Consider the following 19,843-nt stretch of genomic DNA (forward strand, 5'->3'; position numbering starts at 1 on the left):
GTTACCTTGTGCTCCCTAAGCTAGCATCTTAAGTGTTGTTCAGATCAGTTTCATAGTTAAAGAAATATGAAATTGTAATCCAACAGCAGGGGTCAGCAGTATTTGTAACAAACTTAATTCATCACATTGTATATTCACCATCTAGCTAATGTATGAGCATTTAATTTAGTACAATACTGTAATACTATTTAAAATAAAGTTTTACTTTTACATACTGGAAGGATTTGGAAATAATTACATGCATTTTCTTTAAAAAAAAAAAAATAGATATATATATATATATCTATAAGAATATAATATATATATATATATATATATATATATATATATATATATATATATAGTGCCTTGCAAAAGTATTCAGACCCCTGACCAATTCTTTCATATTACTGAATTACAAATGGTACGTTGAAATTTCGTTCTGTTCGATATTTTATTTTAAAACACTGAAACTCAAAATCAATTATTGTAAGGTGTATTGGTTTTATGTTGGGAAATATTTTTAAGAAAAATAAAAAACTGAAATATCTTTCTTGCATAAGTATTCAACCTCCACACATTAATATTTGGTAGAGCCACCTTTTGCTGCAATAACAGCTTTAAGTCTTTTGGGGTAAGTATGTACCAGCTTTGCACACAGTGTCAGAGTGATTTTGGCCCATTCTTCTTGGCAGATTTGCTCCAAGTTCAGGTTCAGGTTGGTTGGACGACGCTTGTGGACCGCAATTTTCAAATAGTGCCACAGATTCTCAATGGGATTGAGATCAGGACTTTGACTGGGCCACTGACATTCACCTTTTTGTTCTTGAGCCACTCCAATGTTGCTTTGGCCTTGTGCTTGGGATCATTGTCCTGCTGAAAGGTGAATTTACTCCCAAGCTTCAATTTTTTAGCAGACTGAAGCAGATTCTCTTCATGTATTTTTCTCCATCCATTCTTCCTTCACTTGTAACACGATGCCCAGTCCCTGCTGATGAGAAGCATCCCCACAGCATGATGCTGCCACCACCATACTTCACTGTAGGGATGGTGTGTCTTGAGGCATTGGCAGTGTTAGGTTTGCGCCAAACGTAGCGCTTTGCGTTTTGGCCAAAAAGCTCTATCTTGGTCTCATCTGACCACAAACCCCACATCACAGCTGGGTCGCTCTCATGCTTTCTGGCAAACTCCAGACGTGCTTTCAGATGGTACCTTTTGAGTAACAGCTTCTTTCTTGCCACCCTCCCATACAGGCCAGTGTTATGCGGAGCCCTTGATATGGTTGACTGGTGCACCATTACTCCACTAAAATCGGTAAAATTGGATCCAAGACTGGCTAATTTGCCATGTTTGTTATGTGTGATTTGATTGTTTTATTCCTTCAAGCTGCATGACAAAATCTGTAGTTTGCCACATGTTGTTCTATGTTTATTATTTGGTAGCAGCAGAAGCCATTATTAATGGATATTTGGTTAAACTGATTTAATGTGGGTGGTACATGCTGTATCTCTACATAAACATCCAGATTGCTTGAGCTGTTAATTCCTAGACTAATTCACCAACGAGTTAGATAAGCCACAAAATGATTGTTTCCAGTACTTTACCTTTAGAAGTAAGTCCCACAGACATGTCAGTGAGCATAATTTGTGCTGCAACAAATTCAGTAGCAGCCTGTTAATGTTCCTATTGGTGTTCTTTGTAGCCAGGAATTCCTGCTTTCAGCATTCTGTGGGATTTTACATGACAGGTGATAGCCAAGATTCCATTCTTGTTTTAGGTTTTTAAAACCGTTCTTGCTTGACTGACTTTGACCGAGATTGAATTTGAAATTATAGCAGCCTTGTTATCATGTAATAGATGAAAATCCGCTAGATCTGTTACAGCATTTTCATGGTTTTATATTTGACAAATGCTACCTGTGCACATGAGATCTACATACTGTAGCTACAGTACAGTATAGTCCTTTAAATATTATAAAAACAGTCTGATAAGGCTGGCAAGTTTATTAATTGTTTCAGTTATGGAACAATTAGCATAACAATCAGTAACATCATCACAATTGTTACATTTGATAAAGGGCAGTTTTACATTGATGGGGAGAGGGGCATATGCAGGCAAAAAAGTTATTGGTGCGAACATCTATTTTCTTTTAGACGCACGTGTGCGATCAATGCTTTCACGGTGTCAAAAAATAATAAGAAATACACATTTTATCAAATATATCCATAATAATAAGATATCTTTTAAAATTATATCTTAAGCTGAGTGACTTCCCCACTGGTGTTTCATATATTCCAGAAGGATTCAGCAATAAATGAGGGATTATCACGTGTATACAAAACCCCTAGTTTTTTTTTTTTTTCATGCTTACATTAAAACTGTAAAGATGTTAGCTGTAGATTTATCCACTTTTGAATTCATGGTTTATATGTAGTTTTAAGTGTTTCTTTAGATATATTTAGGTAAACCAGTATGTGCTTATTTATCAATATATTTAACTTAAATAAGTTAAATATATTGGCTTTCTTACACATCAGGAGAAAATAAAATAAAAAAAAAAAAAAAAAAAACTTTTAAAAGCAATTAACTAAAATAAAAATCCCCAAATCTGTCATGAGTCATGTGGAACTTATCACAAAACAGTATATTAGCAGTCATTGCCAGATGAGTTGCAGAGATTGACCTCTGTATATGGGGGTGGCTTGTCTCTTTAAACAAAGGAATAAAATTAAATACTAATGTTGATAGTGTTAAGTAATTATTTAAGTGATAACTATCTGCACGTGGTAAATTATTGGACTGCGTACTGGAGTATATAATAGTACATGCTAGGATGTGGTTTAGAGTAAATAGCCTGTTTCTTCTGCTTTCTTGGCATACCAAACAGTTCATTGTGTAGTTGATGGCCTGACTCTACACAAGTCTTCTGGGATTTGCTTTTTTTGTATGCAGTGATTTCTGTTCTTTCTCATCATTTTCACTAAATGGAGTCCTAATACACAATATGTAAAGCATGTTGTCTTTGCGTTTGATCTTCTGTTTTATGTTCTAGTTTATGAAATGTCAGGTCAAATGAGTTATGTATGCAGTACAGCATTAAGTACTTCAGTAGACATTTACTCTTTTATGAGCATAAGAACGGAAGAAAGTTTACAAACGAGAGGAGGCCGTTCGGCACTTCTTGATCGTTGGTTGTTAGTAGCTTATTGATCCCAGAATCTCTAGTATATGAATGGTATTCCTCTAAAATACTGTACTGTTGCTTTCTTCAAAACTGAAGGTTTGCAGTCCGATTGGAATTACAGCCGGTATACTCCAGATTTAAGGCTGTTTTTATTATTTTTGATGTACTTTTCTAGCTTTGATAAGACAGTGAGTATCATCTATTTTCTTTAATTATAAGTTTGCATTCTGGTTTTGAGGTTTCTGAGAATCTGAGCAAAAGCTAAGGATGAAATCTGCAGAAGCTCCAGATACATGTATTTTTTTCTTGCCTCTGTTAAAGTTTAAGGAGGCATACATTTGCATTCTGTGCACTTTAATTACTGCGCACATACAAAAAGCAAGAGATGTTTCTTCTGTCAAACAAATGAAAATGAAAAACAAGCTACCAGTTTACTTTAGACACTAATGGATCTTAAAAGCGCTGTAAACTAGAGAGCTGACAGGGATGGCTTGTCATAAAAGCTCACTCTACTTGCCATTCTAGTTGCTGGTAATATATTAAGCATTTGGAATTATTTTCTTGTACAAAGCCATTCTTATTTCTTCAAGTTCAGAAAAACAGTATTGTAAGATCCCAGATTGAAATCAAATGGGTCTGAATAAAAAGCTTTGAGAGTGGTACTGCAAACATGTGCATGCTGTTTGAGCCTGCTCTTAGTTTTTTTTTTGTTTTTTTTTTTTAATAATTTCCACTCAGATGATGTGGACTTGCTTTTAGATTGACATCTGTTTGGCCTTTTCCTAATAATTGTTTAACCTGTCATAGACAGCAACTTCAGTTGCAATACATCTTTAAAAAAAAAAAAAAAAAGTTTAGTTTTTAGATTATTGTAGGCTGGATATCAGGAGTAAGAACCTCCCACAATCATTTTTACTGAAAACAACAATACATGTAATCAGCAACTCAACAAAAAAAAAGTAATGATTGGGAGATTACTGTAAAGATTTTTTTTTTTTCTTCTTGACATTAGTACAGAACAGTGTATGTAAATAATGAGTTAGCAAAGCTGTTAAACTGCCATTTCTGTTGCTTGATTGTTACAAAAGAAAAAAGAAATAGTGTATCATAATGCCTGCCTGTTTTTACATACTTTCAATATGTATTGGCTTATCTACTGTATCTTTATTGACAGTATAAGTATGCTGCCATAAACAAACACAAAAAACAACCTTAAACAGCATAGCATTTTACTAAACATTGTAATGGAAATGTTTAAAAAGGATCTTGCATTAATTTTTAAATTGTGTCTTTGTTTGTTTTGCTTGTTGTTATTTTGAATATGCTGTCTCTCCTACAAGGTTAACTTTATGACAGTTTGCTGGCACCCAGCTTCACTCCATTGTTGCTTTCCAGATCAGACAGGCTGTGATTGCAGCACAATGCAACTCAATCTCTGGTTGTTTTAAGTGTGTTATCTCCTGACCTGGAGAAAAACATTTGCATTAGCTGTACTGATCAATCCATATCACTTCTCATCATTTAGCGGGCAAGTGTTACTGCATTGTAAGGACTCCCCAAGGCACATGTATGAAACTAAATATTTTAGCTGGGAAACCACACAAAGTTAAACGTGATTTATAAAAACAAAACCACAGTAGTTTGGATTCCAGTTACTGTTACTGAATTTCAATTTCAATCTATTGTAACTGAAAAATAAGATTTAAAGCAGCAAGCTGTTTTTTTTTAAGGACTAGTTTCACACTGTGATCACACTAATCTTGGACTACAGTACCTACATACCTTTTTGTTTTTATTTTATTTATTTTTGAACAGTGTCATCCAGGAAGATTTGTGACGTATATTAGCAGACCCCAGTTTAAACTGGTATGAGTAGTATTGGTCATTAATGGAGATCATTTTTGTGCCACTAATGTACTGTAAGAAACTTCTACAAAACAAACTTTATAAAAAGTATGATTTATTAGGAGAGTTGGTAATTCAAATATAATATTTACAAAAAATTTTGAATAGTGACATAGGGTTTTAAGAACTACTTTTTAATGGGCTACTTAGGGGTTTAAAATGCTTGTTGGCACAGTTGTCAAATGATGACCTCCCTATATGGTACTGTGTGATTAGTTCACACATTATGTTTTTGAAATGTGGTACTTTTGGATATGCTTTTCTTATGTTTTTCAAAAATCATCATACTATACTAATACGTTTTTGGTATTTTAACACGTAAACACAATTTACATGACCGTATCAGCAAAGCTCTCACAAACTTGTCCTACAGCAATACAAGGCTGTTTATAAAGTGTATCCACCCGTTCAGAAAGATTAAGCAAGGTACAATGTGTGTGAAAAAGAGTAACAATTTCGAACAATAAAAAAACAGGGAATTTATCAAGAAAAGCTAATTATAATTCTGCAACCAGTGAACTCTGCTAATTTATTTCTGTATTGTTTTACCCTTGTTTCATGATCATTTACTTTAAAAAGTAATCAAAGTATGAATGATGATTCATGATATTGTAATATGCTTTAATAATTTAAGATATTATTTAGTGTGAACAATTAATGCAGTTTAGAAACACATAGCAAGCTAATCATCTCAACAGTAGTTAATACACATACAGAGTGATGAAATTGATTTGCTAGAATTTTCACAACTCTGTTCTTTAATACCATATGAATAATTCATTGTTACGTTAGTAGGTTGTTCCAAAACATTGTTTATGCAAAACATAATGCAGTAATTTGAACATTGAACAATTGAATATGTATTTTCTTTGTTAAAGGTTAACCAGATGATTTATTTATATTTTTTGCACATTAGGAATAATTACATTTTATTACAAGACTTTTGAATTAATCCTGCTTAATAATATGCATTAATGCAACTATTAAGGGGGGAACTATTTTTAAAATTGGATAGCATTGAATGTTACAACAATGATCATTGTCTTGATTTTTGCCTTACTATCCTTGCTTACTTTTCCTTAAAGGTACTTACGTCAGTTTTATGGGCTCTGCAGGTACCACGGAACGGGTATGTCTGATCCAGGGAACAGTTGAAGCATTAAATGCAGTCCATGGCTTCATTGCCGAGAAGATTCGGGAAATGCCTCAGAATGTAGCAAAGACAGAGCCTGTCAGCATCCTGCAGCCCCAGACCACCGTTAACCCAGATCGCATCAAACAGGTGAGAGAAATGAGCTCTCAGTTTGCTAACTAGGTGCAGAAATGGCATTTCATAGTATGCAAAATAAATGAATACACTGTTATTGATACATAGGTTTCCAAGGTTACAGAAAATGGGTGTTTTTATGTCTGGTGTGAATAAATCTAGTATGGGTTATGAAAGTGATTTTTAAATGAGCCTAGGGCATTGCAAGTGTTTAGGGTTGGCTATGCTTAGCAATCATAATTTTCTGTGACCCGTGCATTTAAAGATAAGCTGCCAGATATTGAAATTAGATATATTGCATTAGACATTACCAGGTACTAATTTAGTCAAATGTTTGCAGCTGTTTGTAATTTGCTGGTATGTTTCTTTAAACCAAGAGCAAAATGGTACTAGTTAATGCGTTATTGGCATGATAACTGGTATCTGTCATGATTTATTTTCTTTTAGATGTATTTATCATTATGTCTGTCTGTAACTTGTTCTAGATCTTTTATCTGTTGGTATTACATGCAATTAACTGTTTTACCAGTTTAAACTTCTTTTGATGTACAATTTGGTTTTTATATATATATAAAATCTTTTTTCTTTTTTTTTTTTTTACTTCAACAGTAATAGTGTCATGGATTTGATATTTTTACCTCATTTGTTAGGAGAAATATTGTTATGTTTTCTCACTGTTAAAATTGTTTTTACCGAAATGATGTATTTTTATTCAAATTGTCAGTGGTAAATTGCAAAAGCAGAGAAACTGCCAAGATACTTTTTGATGATGTTATTGCAATGTGGTTTTAATATGTAATGACTGTCATTGTTCACTTGTACTGCTGAAGGACTTTTGTTAAGGAAGTAATTCAGAAAAGTCATTCATTTCAGCATACATGGTTTTATGCAAGTGTTTTATTCATCATTTTAAACATCTGCACCCAAACCAAGATGAATTTAGTAGTACATTTGATTGTTATTTAAGATTAACCCTTGGCTTCCTACCAAATTCTTTTGTGGGCCAATTATATGCATGTAACTATTTACTTTAAACACAACAATGTGTTGTGTTTTTTTTTTTATTCATTTTTTACTGTATGCACAGTAGAAGTCTCCATACCTTTCTGGATAATTTTGTATAATGACATATACAAATAATCATAATACCCCTGCTTGTAAGTAATATTTTCTTTAAATGGCCAGTAACATTCAGTGGCCAGTGTTCATATCGGAATACATGTGTAGAGGGTTGGAAGCAAATGATTAATCTCTGTTTACATGTAATAAGCCAATTACAATTTCTTATAGCCGCAAAGACCAAACATACACTGCACAGTCATACCTGGGAAGGTGTGATTCATAAAAATTTACTTGAACGCCATGCAGTGATGGAAAGAGACAGGGTAAAGATTTACCTTTTGATGAATGTGTTCATGATATTTTGCTTTAAGAAAAAAAAAGTAATGGCAGTTATTAATTGGATTATTCTAGAACATTGTTAGTCTTGAAAAACAATCAATTTGTGTTTTCCTATTTTTTCTTTCATTTTGCTATGACTTAATTTCGCAGTTGATTTAAAGAAAATCGTTTGACATTGCATCTACATTCATTTTTTTTTTTTTTTTAAATGTTTAGTATAAAGCTTGTAAAGGTTGGTGATTTTGCTCCTGAACTGCTTTGTTCCCAGACATTGCCATCTTCCCCAACTACCACCAAGTCCTCTCCATCCGATCCCATGACCACCTCCAGAGCCAATCAGGTACGGTATCATCCTACCATCTACACCATGCCTTCCACAGGTGACCAATTGCCAGCTGGAGAACAGGTACACACAGGAAGAGGAAGGGTTTTAAATTTCCTTCATAAGGGGAAATGTTAGCCACCTTTTACAGTTTGCAAAACAGCATAAACAGTTTGGAAGATTTCAAGCTGAAAAGGTAGGTTTACTTTTGGCAGAACTGTGAAGTATTAGCGTTCCTCGTTCACCAGCATCTGACGTCACCATTACATTTTCCAGCCAGATGACAGCAGATCACCTCCCCCAAACTTTATTTTTGTTCGCCTTCGAGAACAGCTGGATAAACAATTAATTATCCTAAGTCTAAATGCTAGTTATAACCCTCATGCAGACAGCTGCCCCTAAATCTGTAGCCACCCCCTACTGAGGTAGAAACCGACTTGCTGCTTCAAAAGCAAAACTGCAGCCGCTGTTGTGATGATGTGGTGCCATCTGACGTTCGGGTGCAATTGGGATTTGTGTTTCAAAATGTGCGCTTGAACTGGTAAACCCTTTTAGCTTTATATAAAATCTGAAAACACAAATGCTCTAATATAAATATAATGGAATATAAACAATACTGTTGTGTATTAAGAAACTAGTAATTGTTGTCCTTATCAATTTTATGTAGAAACCCCGATGATTGGATGTTTAAGGTCCGTGATTAACCCTCAGTTATAAGTAAATGCTGGTGGCTATATAAAATAGAAACAGCTTCTGACAGCAGTTAGTTAGTATCCAGCTGCAGACAGCTATTGCATGCTGTTTTGTTGCAATGCTTTCATATGAAATTGGTTAAATGTATTGCTGCTTTCACAATATATAGTCCTACTTCTTTTAACTAAAATTTGACTAATGCCTAGGCAAAATAAATTAACCTAAGTCTATAAATGAACACTGTAATAGATTACAGACAAGTTTGTAATCTAGAAAGTGCTATATACAGTACAACATCTACAGATGTAGAAATGTGTCGATCCTAATGGGTTAACAAAACTATCTCTACTCTTCATTTAATGGGGAAGGAGTGGTTTTTTGCTTCTGAAATAGTGTTATATACAGTGTTGCCGTCCGGGATGAGCAAGCTTATAGATATAGCTGTTACCAGACTTCTGGCAGGAAAGAACTAGGTAAGATCTCCATTTAATGCTTTATTTCACTATTTCATAGATGCATGTGAAACTGTTTAACATCAGCAGCGACTTGATAGATGACTATATGCTTTCATCATCCTTATAAAACAAAAAACATTGGAAAGAATCTTATCACTATGGTAGCCATAGTTTTCATGAAATTGAGTAAGTGGTTAATCTTCCATTACATGACTCACTGTAGCTTCCAAGTACCACACTGTAATATTACTATTTAATACCAAAAGTGGAAGCGTCAAAATGCCGATTATTCCCTTAACTTAATTTATCACTGTGTGACAAAAGTAGCATCTGCTAGGAATCTGTGCTTCCCTGTTATGAATTTAAGAAAAAAAATCATGAATACTACTTTATTGCCCAATCCCATTCTGTGATGTATGTTACGATTTAGATCTGAATGGTATACAACTTGAAGTAAACATTTTGACAGCTTGGCTGTTAAAATAAGAATACATTATTCTAAAGTAGCAGTTAGGTATTTTTTTCAGAATGAGAACATGAACAGAAGAGAGAAATCTTTTCCTTTTCCACCTGGATTTTCATATGCCAATGCTGATATACTCTGCTGTAAGTAATTTGTTTTTGTTAAAATAGTAAATATTATGTAAAGGATAAATGTCTATTCTGGCATATTGTACCACATGATTTTGAAAATTATATATGCGCACCAATATTTGAAAGAATAGTTTTTCTGGTGTACTATATAATTTGTCAATTAAATTGTCTGTCTTTTTGTGTTGGCCAACACAGACTGAAAATTCCTGATCTTGCCTTTTTTAAAGTGTTTGGTTTTTCTTTTTTTCCTTTCATTCATTTTGGCTCTCCTTTGTGAAACAATTTATTGTTAATACACATAATCATAATGTCCCATACTTACTGTATTGGTGAGACTGAATCTCTAGAATTGCACATGTACTTGTAAGGGATTTGATGGTTAAGGCAATTTGGAACTTGGCTTTTCTTTTGTGGCAGTAACTGACATACAGTAGAAGGCAATTGTTTCCAGAGTGCAACAGTGATTAACATTCTGCTCTAGTATATCGGCATGCATCTGCACTGCGGTTGTTGAATGAGAAAAGATTCCTGCACAGCAATATCAAAGCTGTCATTGGTTCTGTAAGCAAGTAACAGGAAGATTTGCAGAACCACACCGTTCATCACTATTGTATTTGAACAGAGATTAGCCTTATCTGGAGGAGGGGATGGGAGGAATGAAGGCATAATAAACCTGTTCCATGAAGCAGAGAAAAGGCTTTTCTTTTGTTTACAAGGAGAAAAATAAAATCAGTTTTACTTTTCATTATCACTTGAAGGATACTGCAGAATAGAAACATGTTGAGTCTTTGGTGTTCAGGAGAGAGATGATCTGTTCACAAGTAAGGCTTCTTTATACACCTTGAGACCCAGAGAACACTATTCTTGCTACAAGGAAAAAATAATCCAAACTTATTTGAGATATTGATTAGTTAAAAATTGCACAAAGATACTATTTTATTTTAAAAATATTTAGCAGTTGGTTTTCAAAGCGATATCTAGAGTTTGACTTTAAATACAGGACTTGCATTAAATAAGTTTTTCAGTGAACACTGTAGGATTTGTGTCGTTCACAATGTGAACACAATCGGTAGTTTAATTAATGACAGGTATTGAAAATGGCCAACATTTTTGGTACATTGCATGTGCTGTGCTATGAAAAAGGAAGTATGATATACATACATTTAGGGATGGTTTATTGATTCATGGGTGCTGTACATGTGATTTGTGGATGTCTTGCTTTGTTGCAGTGTATGAATAAACAAATGCAACACTAGTATCCTGGAAGTCATTTGAGCAATACAACGGGACAGGGTGTGCATGTGAAATAATTACATGCTAGGATTTTTAAATGTGGTGTTGAATGTAGAAGTTTTATTTTTAAGAAATTGTTGAAAATGTCAAGCCTGGGTTTGTTTTTTTAATAGTAACAATGTACAAAATAAACCCTTAGTGTAGATATTACATATTAATTAATTGTAGTTATTCGAGCTGTCATTTCAGTTAACTACCAAAGAAGCAGCTGAGATTTGTTTGTTTTTTTTTTTTTTTTTTTTTTTTTTTGGGGGGGGGGTCGGTCCACCAGTAATGCAAACATAATAGTAAAGGAAAGAATGTCGTATTGGTGATATTTTAATATTTGGAACATTAGGTCACTGAGAAGACCCTGTTTGACAAGGTGATGCTAGTGCCTACTGTAATGATAATCCCTACTGCAGCCCTGCAGAGTTTCGTAGCTTTAGTGATGTCACATTGCATAATTATAATCAGGACACTAATGTTTTGAAGAAACCACACGATTGTCAAGACACTAGAATGTATTTTAATTATACTGCTGTCAATTAATCTGACACCCTATATAGTTACCCCATCCATTCATGTGTCTTCCTTTCGCATCATCTTAGTACCAGACCATATCAGATCCAGTCCTTGCCAGATCTACTCGGAGGGAGAAAATGAGGTTAGCTATCATCTTGTGATTTCAAGTGCACTGAAGCAACAAAAAAAAAACAAACAAGTAAACTCTTTGATCGTGTTAGGACTTATTATTGTTGCCTGTCAAGATCTAGAAACTATTAATACAAAATATGACTCACAAGAGTGAAGTACAATTAAGTTGTACTTAGAATAATTACTTTCGAGGCATTTAAAATAGAATTTCACATGTTTTAGCAGAAGTGAAGTAAAATCCACAAGTAAATGTTGGTAACGTTTAAATTTACTTTGATGCCCCTATTTAACTAACTCCAGATGCTCTTCAGTCACACACAAGGGAGACAAGTGTGTTGGTCTTGTTGCAAGGTCTTTTATTTTTACTCTAATTCAAGTACAAATGTTTTAGATGCTCTTCGCTAAATAATATTAAACAAAAATTAAATACAGAGCAAATTAGTGAACAACCTTCGCTGAAAACGTCAAGCCCAGAATGGCTTGGTGTCTGGCAGGCCATGTCTTTTTTGCCTATTTTATTTAAATAACCATCAATAAGTTAACTTTTTCATATAAAACACACAATACGAAATAAAATAATATTTCAAAATAAACTCATCAATCTTATACTTTGATTTAATAATGGTTACACCCCAATCTGAGTCATGGTAAGAACCTATATGTTTCCATTTTATAAAAGAAAAAGACTCTCTATGTAAGGATATAAAGCTGTAGTGCGTGTTTTAAATTTGTCCTCTGTTACATTTACAGCTGTGGCCAAAGGTTTTCCATTTTGATTGTTATTGTTTCATCTTAATGAAAAATGCAATACAAAATAAACAAACACAAGTTTTGCATCACCTAGAATTTTAAGATTGAGACATTTTTATAAAACAAAAAAACTATATGAACATAGTTTCTTAATATCATGTATTTTTTTCTTTAAGCAAAGCTCTTCACAACCTTATAAACTGTTTTGCGTTTCAGATTACATGTTCATAACTAAATATTATTCCAGTAATTTCAAATTAAAGGCATTAACAGTGTTTTATTTCAATAATAGGCCAGATTTCAGTAAAAAAAAAAAAAAAAAAAAAAAAAAAAAAAAGACTAAGTCATATTTTAATTAAGTAACACAGTGAAGTTTGAGCTCAACGTTAACATTTACAGGCATGTTCATCAGCATGGGTCAGTTTTGTTTGGAATCGTCAGTTTGGCAGCCTACAGTTTTAGAAACCTTGTTTCCTCTATTGCACAGAATTAATATGTTCTATAAGCGTGTACTTGTACATTTTTTGATTGTGGGATTTTGTGAATCAATTCCCATGTGTTTGAATTAGATTCTTGTCTGTGCCTTATTTCCGTTTAGCAAGTTGCAAACAAAATTAACAAGGTGTTAAAATAATGTTCTGGATCATCTTCATTTGCAAATCACTGTGTTTAGCATGAATACATTGAAGAAAGAAAATATAGACAGTTTAATATAGTCTTATACAATTAGACATGCTCTGAAGCCTCATCCACTGCTCAAATGAAGAAATTAAAAGGTTGGTTATGTTTTTTTTTTCTTTTTTCTTTAATTATCGGCTATGATGGACACTTATTGTGCCCCCTACCAGTGGATATTTTATATGCAATCTTCCATGTAAGCTAATCTTTCAAAGCTGCTGCTTTATGAAGCAGATACTAGATTACTGTTACTTTACTGTTACTGCAAAATTGAACTGTGATTAATGTCATTCCTTTGTGAATGAGTTAAGTGGACCATATAACACACTACTGCCTTTTTCCAAATGTGCCGTAACAGAGAAATAAATCTTACCTAAAGCTGATCAGGTAACTAGCATTTTTATTGATTCCACTCCTTGTTGTCGAGTCTAGCAATTGAGTAACACAGTTGGATATGTGTACATTAATAACAGATAATCATTGTTACATAAATAACTTCTGTTGAGTTGGTGGTGCCAATCTGCAGATTATTATTATTATTATTATTATTATTATTATTATTATTATTATTATTATTATTAAGATCCAAAGAAATGAATAACTAGAAATGCAGAACCTTAAATCTGCACTATCCCACCCTATTAGTGCATCAAAATAAAATGAAATATTTCCTGGCTATAAACACTTCATTGCGTGCACATTGTGTTATATTGCATGCTGCAGCAGGGTAATACAGCACCCCCTGCACTCAGGGTTGTTTTTCTTTATACAGCTTTGCATTGGCAGTTAATTACTAATTTAAAAAATGTATCTTTTAAACAATAAAAAGAAAAAAAAAAAACAAACAAACAAACAAAAAAAAAACAACTTATACCTCAGCAGTTGGGAGCCACAGTTAGTTATTTGTGTTCTGCCTAGTGGAATGGTATTATGGGGCAAATGGGATCCATTACCATACCACCGTATGACTGGACCTGCTGTATAAAGTACTGCCTTTTAACAAGGGAGCACTGCATGTGTTTTTCATTTGATACTTCCATGTGTGAAAAGCTCAATATTGTTTGAGGTAATTGATGTTTATGCAAATTATTGTCCTGTATTGCATGCTTTTGTCAAACATTCAGAACGATCACCTTGACTTCAACAAAGTTTGATATTTCAGATCTCCTGATTTATCTGTAATGGCAATTCACCACCACAGGTGTGACCTGATTAGAGAACTAGCTCCCCATCAACATAAGATTCAAGTGATAAAAATAGATTACATTTTTTATATGTTGTTTATTGTAGTGTACTTGAAACTTCCCTCGTAAAACTTCCTTAATTTAACACTACATTTGATCATTTCAACCATTTAATTTTAGCATAATCAATTCAGTATTGAGTATTATCATGAATTTCATAAAATGTGATTCGGAGAGGATTGAATGCTTGTTGTTTCATTCCCCTTTTAAAATGACCTGATTTTACGAAGATTTTCTCATTAGGTTCTATGCACGATTTCTCCAGATCATGTACCTGCATGTTAATAATTCTGTCGACCTGATTTTTTTTTTTTGTATTATTTTTTACAAACAAAATATATGTACTAATTTAATTGAGAGTGCAATATGATAGTTATTGGGTTTCAGACCTTCATAGAATGCAGTCTTGTTTAAAACTTTCTAAATCTGATATAACAGTAACACAGTTGTTAATTTGCATGTGTTCTTATTGGGGTGCTTTGAGTTTTTAGTTGAGTAAACACTGTATTGGTGTTAAACTGCAGTCCCTGCAGATGTGACCTGCTTATAGAAAAGAGGTGTTATTGCAAAGAATTGTCATGCTACTTAGCCCTTGTAAGTTACAAAAATGTATAGCAACAGTTAAAATTGATCAGGACAGATCCTTTGCACAATAATGTAACATTTGAAAGAGTGTAAATGAAATCCATATAATAGATATATTTCCATAACTCCTAAAGTCATCATCACAGGCTTTCTGATCATGTAATGGGGGCCCAATGGCAGTTTTAAATATAGAATTCATCAGATTGAAGCATGCAAATCATTTCCCTCAGGTGAAGCTTTGGATAAGTATTTCATTATTTTATTTTATTTTAGAAAATGTAGTGCATATTTGAATTAGTCATTTTTCAGGCAGTTGGATACCCTTGATAGATTATACACATGCATAAATAGAATCTTGCTGATAATTTTTAATGTCTGTTTTTAATTTTAAATCGATAGTTTGTTTCAAATTCTCAATGGGCTTCTAATAGCACATTTATCTGTGTCTTACCTTGCTGTTTAGACTGCTTTGGTAAAATGAGTAATTAGTTAGCTATGAACAGTACACAGAGCGATTTTTTTGAAATCCATTCATAAAATAGGTGCCTGGTAAATTTACACTTTTCTCATTGGTCTATTTCATGAGACCTACAGAAATTCGTAAATTATAGTTTAAAATGACATCTTGTTTCCCTGTCTACTCAAGCTTTCTTGTTCAGTTCTTTTTTGTTGGTTTTTTTTTTTTCTTTTTTCAAATGTTACAAAGCAACATTGCTATCTACAAAGACTACAGGAACATCTAATGCATTTTAATGCACCGTTTCTTTGATAGCCCTGCAGTTAATCTGTTCAGTTAGCCTATGCTTTTGCATCAGATGCATACTATGTTACACGTTTTTCTTGTTAAACATGAAAACAAATGCTATTTCCCTAAAATAAATTGTACAGTCATGGTCTAGTAATACACACAGATTACTGTTTAAGAGAAGCTGATAAAAAGCTGGTACCTTCATAGGCTTTTTAATATACACAGTTTCTGATCCAAATAGGTTTTCTTCAGATGTGAAGTAATTAAAATAAAAATGGCATATTCATTTTAAATCTTGACACCTGGTGAACTCTGCTTTTAATTTTGTGCATACCATAAGTAAACTGAATACACATACAACCAAAATAAGCCTTGAAGTATTAAACAGGGTAAAGCGGCAGTTGTCACGTAACATATTTATAGTTCAGGGATTTAGAATTGTGCTTCTGCGAAGCAAACTAAACAATAAAATATTTGAAGAGAAGTATCATTTTTTAATAAAATAAAAAAAAAGCAACCTAAAATTGGGGGGGGGGGGGGGGGAACAGCTTCCCAAGGTCAACCAAGAATATAGTCTATTAGATACATAAAACATGTATGTAATTAATATTGGAGCATTTTTTTGTTTTCAGTCATGCAGAGCGTCTGTATGTTTCAATGGAATTCATTTTTTTATTCTTTTGTTCCCCCTTTTTGCAGGTGAAGATAATAGTCCCCAACAGCACAGCAGGTTTGATTATTGGAAAGGGTGGTGCAACAGTGAAAGCTATAATGGAGCAATCAGGAGCTTGGGTACAGCTCTCTCAAAAACCTGATGGGATAAACCTGCAGGAGAGAGTAGTTACAGTGAGTGGTGAACCAGAGCAGAACTGCAAAGCTGTGGAACTCATCATCCAAAAGATACAAGAAGATCCCCAAAGTGGCAGCTGTCTCAATATCAGTTATGCCAATGTCACTGGTCCAGTGGCCAACTCCAACCCAACAGGCTCTCCTTACGCAAATACTGCTGAAGTGTTACCCACTGCTGCAGCTGCTGCGGGGCTGCTAGGACATGCTAACCTTGCTGGAGTTGCAGCATTCCCAGCAGTTTTATCCGGCTTCAACGGGAACGATCTGGTGGCCATCACCTCTGCACTCAACACTTTAGCCAGCTATGGATATAATCTCAACACATTAGGGTTGGGTCTAAGCCAAGCTGCAGCCACTGGGGCGCTGGCTGCAGCTGCTGCAAGTGCAAACCCAGCTGCAGCAGCGGCAGCAAACTTGATCGCCACCTATGCAAGTGAAGCCTCTGGCGGCGGCGGCACTGCTGGTGGTGCGGCAGGCCCATTCGCGTTAGGTAGCTTGGCAGCTGCCACTGCTGCAACAAATGGATATTTTGGTGCCGCTTCTCCACTTGCAGCTAGTGCCATCCTGGGAACAGAGAAAACTACAGACGGATCGAAAGATGTAGTTGAAATAGCCGTGCCAGAAAACCTAGTCGGTGCAATACTCGGCAAAGGAGGAAAAACGTTGGTGGAATACCAGGAATTGACTGGTGCAAGGATACAGATCTCAAAAAAGGGAGAATTTGTACCTGGCACGAGAAACCGGAAGGTGACGATCACAGGAACACCAGCTGCTACACAGGCTGCACAGTATTTAATAACACAGCGGATCACGTACGAGCAAGGGGTTCGGGCTGCTAACCCTCAAAAAGTGGGTTAATGCCTAAACTTATTCTATTTAATCCCTCTTTTTATCATTTTCAAGAAGGATGTACTGTATTTTGCAGAAGTATTCTTTTCTGTTAACATATCATATGCAAAAGAATGCGATTTATGTTGAAGATGTGTATATGTAAATAATGTGTTTTACCAGATGTTTCATAGAAAGAAATTTCTTGATATTTTAGTTCTATACTTTGCTTGTGTATATTTGTCAGAATTGTTTCTAGTGTGAGAAGATCTTAGCCTGCCATTTTACCAGCATTATTGTAGTTTAAAAAACAAACAAACAAAAAAAGAACCGATTTGAATGTAGACAGGGATATGCGTATAGTTTTCAGTATTAGTTAAAATAGGTGATATCGCTAAATTAACTACTGTTAGTTCGGGTCCGGTTGGGTCAGTGACCTGAAATGGAGTGAGGCCAAAGCACTGTCATGACAGTCTTACTTCTGCGTAGGGCATAGTGAAGTAGGAATTCATATTTTATGAAAGAAAATAATTAACTAAAAAGCAATATAGTTGCAAAAGCACTGTAAAATATTTTAAGGTTAAAACTGTGGATTATTGTATTGGTAAGTTTACAAATCAGCAAAAGCACCTGTTCTCTTTCTGAACCAGACAATGGAAATAATGCTGCATGCTGGCCATGGCCCATTCTTCACCATGTCTTGAAAGTTCAACAAACAAACCCAAACAAACACTAAAATCACTACTGAACCCATTGCCTGGCCAGTAGAACAGTCATTACTCCACTAACATCCTCACTGTCTAGACACATAACTGTTGTTTATGCAGTGTATTGGAAATTTTATATAAATAAATAAAAACAAAAAAAAAGTGAAAGTGCCAACAAAAAGGATGACAGCTAAAATAGTTTTAAACGACTGCTTGATACAGTGTGTTGCATTTTAGGAGCTTATACTTAAGTGTGTATCATTTCTTAACACTAGAAACATTAGTATTGTGAATGTAGATTTTACTGTGAAGATATCTGTGATTTTAGCTGTGCGCTCCAATGATGGTGTCTTTGCAGCATGGTGTTAGCAGCCAGTGCAGCTTATACTACTCAGTAATTTGCATGTATGTGGAGCATCAGCCAGCCAGTATTTTCCTGCATGCTTTTAAGACAAGGGAGATAATCTCAAAAGGTAGTGTGATCTACCTTTCCCAAGCTTTTGGACAGGTAATTTCTGAGTAAGCCTTTGGTCCTAACACCCAACAACTGTCACCCTCTTCTGTACCTCTCCTGAGTGCCAACTGCCCAGGCCATTGACCCACCATCTGTTTGCCCACTCAAGGCCACTCATAGGGGCATTCATAACCAAGCACCTCCTCATGCTGTGCATGCAGTCTTAAATTCAATGGACAAAAATAACATGCTGGCTACCTCTGGATCATCAGGCTGAGCAATTGAATTTTTAAAAGAGAATTACTTCCATCTCAACTTCAACCCATTGATAACGTCCATCCTGCCAAGCTAAATGGCATCCCAGCTGATCCTTTCTGTGCAACCAATCAAAGAACAATGAGTGTGATGCTCCACGTCCTGAATTTTCGTCCAGCCTCTTTCTGAACTGTGACCTTTGTCCTCCATGAACTTTCCCTTTTGTTCATTGAACTATATGGACTCTTCATTTCATATTAATTTACTGTGCTATTTGCTTTTGGACATTGACAACTTGAAACAATTTCCTGACCCCTCCCCCTTTTCCCTATTAATAATTCATTTCTGTCAAACTGTAAGAGTAGACTCATTTTCCCGTTTTTTGGCATTGGATTGTTATTTCATTTAGATTTCTCAATCTCTAAATTTACTGTTTAGAGAATTTATTAAAAGGGAATGATTTGCTTGTTTAATGAAAGAGAAAAGCTGTAGTAAACTGTGTTACTTGGAAATGACTTTTAATCGTCAAATATTCTGTAGCTGTGCAAGTTTTTGACAAATAGTGTATCTCGTGAAATCAGTGGTTAGCATTGCCGCTATTATATTTACTCATTTTATCATTATAAATGTGCTTAGTTCATCATGTAGCATGACTTGTCTCCCGTCTCATTTTTTCCTTGCATGTCACAAGTCTAAGTTCATTTATAATACATTAACAGTTAATAGTATCTTTATAAGTTTCTTTCACCATGCTGTCTTAGTCAGCAGTGAACAAAGGCAATTTAATGGGGGCTGTTTCATCGGCAGAGATGGTAAAGCATGAGTAGTCTGGATTAAAAAAAAAAAGTAGTTTGACAGTGGAGCTTTCATTTAAATTTTTAGACTTTTATTTAAGCTGAAATCATTTATAGAGATTACTCAATAAATTGCACATTAGGTATTGAATTCTTTTTGGTTTAAGTGAAGTGGATATGTACTCTGAAATATTTTTAAAATAAGACCAATTTTTTTTTTTT

The 19,843-nt window shown here is 34.4% G+C and overlaps 1 protein-coding gene across 8 annotated transcripts in view; it reads left to right on the top strand.

Annotated features, from left to right (window-relative positions):
* The window catches only part of LOC121324220 (RNA-binding protein Nova-1-like), a 75,639-nt gene that overhangs the window by 42,448 nt on the left and 13,348 nt on the right, over window positions 1-19,843 (top strand). For 2 of the 8 annotated variants that reach the window (XM_041265858.1, XM_041265863.1), the window contains exons 3-5: window positions 6,154-6,350; window positions 8,005-8,076; window positions 16,434-17,432. In XM_041265858.1, coding sequence (XP_041121792.1) covers window positions 6,154-6,350; window positions 8,005-8,076; window positions 16,434-17,432 — 1,268 coding nt within the window. Of the gene's footprint in view, window positions 1-6,153; window positions 6,351-8,004; window positions 8,077-16,433; window positions 19,475-19,843 lie in introns of those variants that run through there. The other 6 variants (XM_041265860.1, XM_041265861.1, XM_041265862.1 and 3 more) reach the window with 6 other exon arrangements.

Source organism: Polyodon spathula, chromosome 12 (assembly GCF_017654505.1).
Source record: "Polyodon spathula isolate WHYD16114869_AA chromosome 12, ASM1765450v1, whole genome shotgun sequence".
Lineage (NCBI taxonomy): Eukaryota > Metazoa > Chordata > Actinopteri > Acipenseriformes > Polyodontidae > Polyodon > Polyodon spathula.